This window comes from Pteropus vampyrus, unplaced genomic scaffold, assembly GCF_000151845.1.
Source record: "Pteropus vampyrus isolate Shadow unplaced genomic scaffold, Pvam_2.0 Scaffold21, whole genome shotgun sequence".
Classification (NCBI taxonomy): Eukaryota; Metazoa; Chordata; class Mammalia; order Chiroptera; family Pteropodidae; genus Pteropus; species Pteropus vampyrus.
In genome coordinates this window covers 12,974,578-12,978,660 of record NW_011888802.1, presented here as the reverse complement: position 1 = coordinate 12,978,660, position 4,083 = coordinate 12,974,578, and the positions used below count along the sequence as shown (strand labels likewise).

The 4,083-nt window shown below is 35.0% G+C and overlaps 1 protein-coding gene across 4 annotated transcripts in view; it reads right to left on the bottom strand.

The window, feature by feature from the left end:
• DNAJC3 (DnaJ heat shock protein family (Hsp40) member C3) overlaps positions 1-4,083 on the bottom strand; it is an 87,811-nt gene that overhangs the window by 33,118 nt on the left and 50,610 nt on the right. The window contains exon 10 of one of the 4 annotated variants that reach the window (XM_023528009.1): positions 4,006-4,078. The exons of the other annotated variants lie outside the window; for them this stretch is intronic. Coding sequence (XP_023383777.1) covers positions 4,006-4,078 — 73 coding nt within the window. The remainder of the gene's footprint in view (positions 1-4,005; positions 4,079-4,083) is intronic. 4 annotated transcript variants of the gene reach the window in all.

Here is a 4,083-nt window from a genome sequence, read left to right as displayed (position 1 = left end):
TTAGCACTATAGGGGATACAATGTTTTACCGATATGTTATAGGCAGAGGTGCTCAGCCACACAGAGCAGGTAGCTATGTAGTCTTCCCTGTAACTGCACTTTTCAAAAGAAAAGAGAGGCTACGTCTAGTGTGTGAATAAAAATGCAGGCTGGATTTACAGTTCATGAGGTTTATAGCCAAAGGGTTAAGCAATCCCCATAGATAATACTGGTTGTCTTTGCAAAGGACTAGCTATTTTCTATTCTGTTTCCAACTCCTTAGATGAAGCTAAGGTAGATGAACCTAGTTCAAGATTTGGATGGTTCAGAAATATCTGCTTTATAGATTCTATATCCATAGTTACGACCAATGTGTAAAAATACCAATATATAAGTTATAAAGCCAGCTTTAGGTGTGATCCTAAATATAGCCAGCATCTTCCAACACAGACTCATCTTTTCCCTCTCTCCCCCCATATTAGGAGCCAGTGACCCCTGGACAACGACTCTGAAAAAAGGAGCAGCCATGAGAAATCGCACCTACCCAGAAGGGATGGTCTCCTCCTGCTTTGGGCATGAGCCCTGAAGCCCCAGGCCTGCCTGCCCTGCATGCTGCCAGGCACTTACCCGAAATTCTACTAATCTGAGATTCCTGTGGGTTAAAAATTCTTATAAAAAAGTAGAAATCACTCCATGTTTTATATAAATATCTTAAATTGGCCACTCTCCCTAAAATGCAGCTGTGTTGGGAGGCGTAAGAGTACTAAAGCAAGGAGGTGGTATGTATTTTGAACATAATATTTTCGTGGAATGGGAGAAGCCTAAATAGTGTCACTAGATAGAGGGCACAAGGATCTGTGTATAGGATGACAACATAGGATGTCAAAGATGAACTACTTCACGGTTTTGCCTAGGCCAGCCTTTCATACAGAAAAAGCACTACTTGGCTCCTGTTCTCAGAATTCTGGATATTACTAGTAATACTAAAATATCAGCTCTGTCAAATGGAGTTAATGCAGCAGTCACAGGTTAGACCTAGAAGCTATTCGTCCCAAACAATATTGTTTGTATAGAAAAGTCAATACAAGTTCCAAACAACTAACCTGAAAATGAGTATAATGGAAGTCATTTACCTTAAAGGGCACTAGGAGCACTATACTAAGCATTTTTTGAGCATCATCTTATTTGTCACAACAATTCTATGACATATGTACTATTCTTATTCCTTTTTCACAAAGAAAGTAAAACATAACAGGCTAATTTACTCGACTGAGACCACGCAGCAAAAATAATTGGCAAACTCCAAAGAAGATACACAAATAGCTAATAAGCACATGAAAAGATGCTCATCATCACTAATCGTGAGTGAAATGCAAATCAAAATGACAATGAGATATCACTTCACACTCATTAAGATGGCTACTACAAAAAAAATAATAATAATAATGAGTATTGACGAAGATGATACTGAAACCCTTGCAACACACTGATGATGAGAATGTAAAGTGGTGCAACGATTATAGAAAACAGTATGGTGGTTTCTCAAAAAATAAAAAATTGAATCACCATATGATCCAGCAGTCCCACTTATGGGTTTATATCCAGAAGAATGGGAAAAAGGGTCTTGAAGAGGTATTGGTACACTCGTGTCATAGCGGCATTATTCATAATAGACAAAAAGTGGAAGCATGTCCAGCAACAGATGAACTGATATATACAAAATACAGTATATACAAACAATGGAATAGTATTCAGCCTTAAAAAGGAAGGAAATTCTCACATGTGCTACAACATGGATGAACCGTGAGGACATTATGCTAAGTGAAATAAGCCAGTCATAAAAAGGCAAATTCTGTATGACTCCACTTATATGAAGCAACTAGTCAAATTCATAGAGATCGAAAGCAGAATGGTGGTTGCTAGGGGCTGGGGTTTGGGTGGTAAAATGGGAATGGGGAGTTGTTAAATGGGTAGAGTTTAATTAGTGCAGAATTCAGTTATGCAAGATGAACCGAGTTCTGGAGAGTGGTTGCAGACAATGTGAATGTATATAGCACTACTGAACTGCACCCTTAAAATCATTAATATGGTAAATTTTATGTTATGTATTTTACCACAGTTAAAAATAAACAAAAATGGCACAGCCAGACTCAAACTCAAGACATTCTAAATTCAACATTCTTTACACTTTGACCTTATTGTTTAACTACATTCATTCGCTCGGCAAATATATGACTGCTATGCATCAAGCATAAAAGTACCAGAGATGCATCAGTTAATGAAATAGACACAAGTCCTCACATAGCTTAAGTTTTAGCCAGTATAACTGCTTATCTCATAAGAACACTTGTCTCACCCAGTATTCAAAGAAACTCTGCCAACTGTACAGTATTGTGTCAAGTTTGCTCCTCAAAAGCTATTAAAAGAATTATTCATAGAGATCTGAAAAGCCACCTTCATTTTTCATGGTCTCGGAGGCAGACTCAAACAAGGATCTTACTTTACTCACTTTCTATGAGTGGAATCCTGATAATTATCTTTCCTGATAATTCTTAAGCCCCAAATTAATAAATCTCTATGTTCCAATATTCACTAATCTAATTTTTATTTATTATATACCATCATTTTAAATTGCTTATTTTAAAAAAAGGTAAAACCACAAAAAAGAATATGGAAAATCTTCATATTTTAACTCATATTTTAACTAACAGGATTTCATATTTTAACTAACAGGATTTCAACATATTATTAGCCTAGTTAAGTACGATTATTACTCATTTATATCATGTACTAAACCTCTGATTCAAATCCTAACAAGTCAAATAATACCATTCCGTTTCAACTCTACAGGCTTCTTGCCCCCATTCCCTCCAATTTAGAGACTGAGCAATCCATTCTCTCCAGAAGGTTGCTTAATTTCCATACTGTGACTCAAACATCCATTTTACTCTTGTAAAACCATAATTTAGAAAGATTCCCCAGTGTATAAGCACCCGCCCCCGCCCGCGCAAAAAAAAAAAAAAAGACAAAGAAACTCTTATTTAAAAAAAATTTTTAAAAGAAAAAACAGACTTTAAAGACATATATTAAATTAGTATTAAGCATCTTTTTCTGCAAGAATTAAACTGTCAGGTTTCCCTAAAAAAAATGTCAGTTTGACATTCAAATTACAAAGGCATCTTTCCAGTTATATTTAGAAATCTACACAATTTAACCTTTTTTTAACAGCTAAGTTTTTTATATTCTGCAGCTTCTCTAATTTCACAATTAGAGCTGAGGGTTTATATACGGATGACAAAAGTACCTTTGATGAAGAGATCCAAAAGCTAATGAATGCAAATCCTAGAATACAGCCATCTCACTGAATAGACACAGTAGCTCAAAAGTAAAAAGAACAAATACACAAACGGGCTCCTCCATGTAGATTACCTGCCTTATTGAAGCATTATGAATATTAAAACTTATACTCATTACATACATGTCAAGCCTCAATCAGACCTCAAGGACTATACTATAAAAATGTCCCACAAATAGTAGTAATCAGTGCTGCCATCACTCCCAGGAAACCACTTAGGAGCAAGATTCTTTTCTAACGTGGAGAGTAGGAAAAAGTGATCAGTTTGCCTTTTAAAAAAAAAAAAAGTATCACAAACCTTTCTTAATTATAAATGTAGTTATCTCCTTCTTTGAATAGGTTTTATCATTGTTGCAGATGCATACTTATTACACTTAAAATTTTATCCATGATTACCACTTATCTTTTCTAACTTGTCTATTATAAAGTCTGAAATTTTTATTTTATATTCCACTGAACTGGTTTCAACAGCACAACCTTTTCTTCATATGGTATACCTTTCAAGTTCTACTAAGGAAGAATAATTGTGAAGTTCTCTGACATTTTTCTAAAATTGTTAACGTTTCCTGGTACTCTGGTCAACTTGTTCTAAATGAAAGAATGTTAAGCATGTGCTAATTTTCATATACATCAACTTTTAGATATTGCAAATAAATTCCTTATAGATTTACCTTCATCATACATTTCTTCTATTAAATAGGCCTCTGCTCGATCTTTCAGAGCATTCACATTTTCAGGTTCCATCTGTA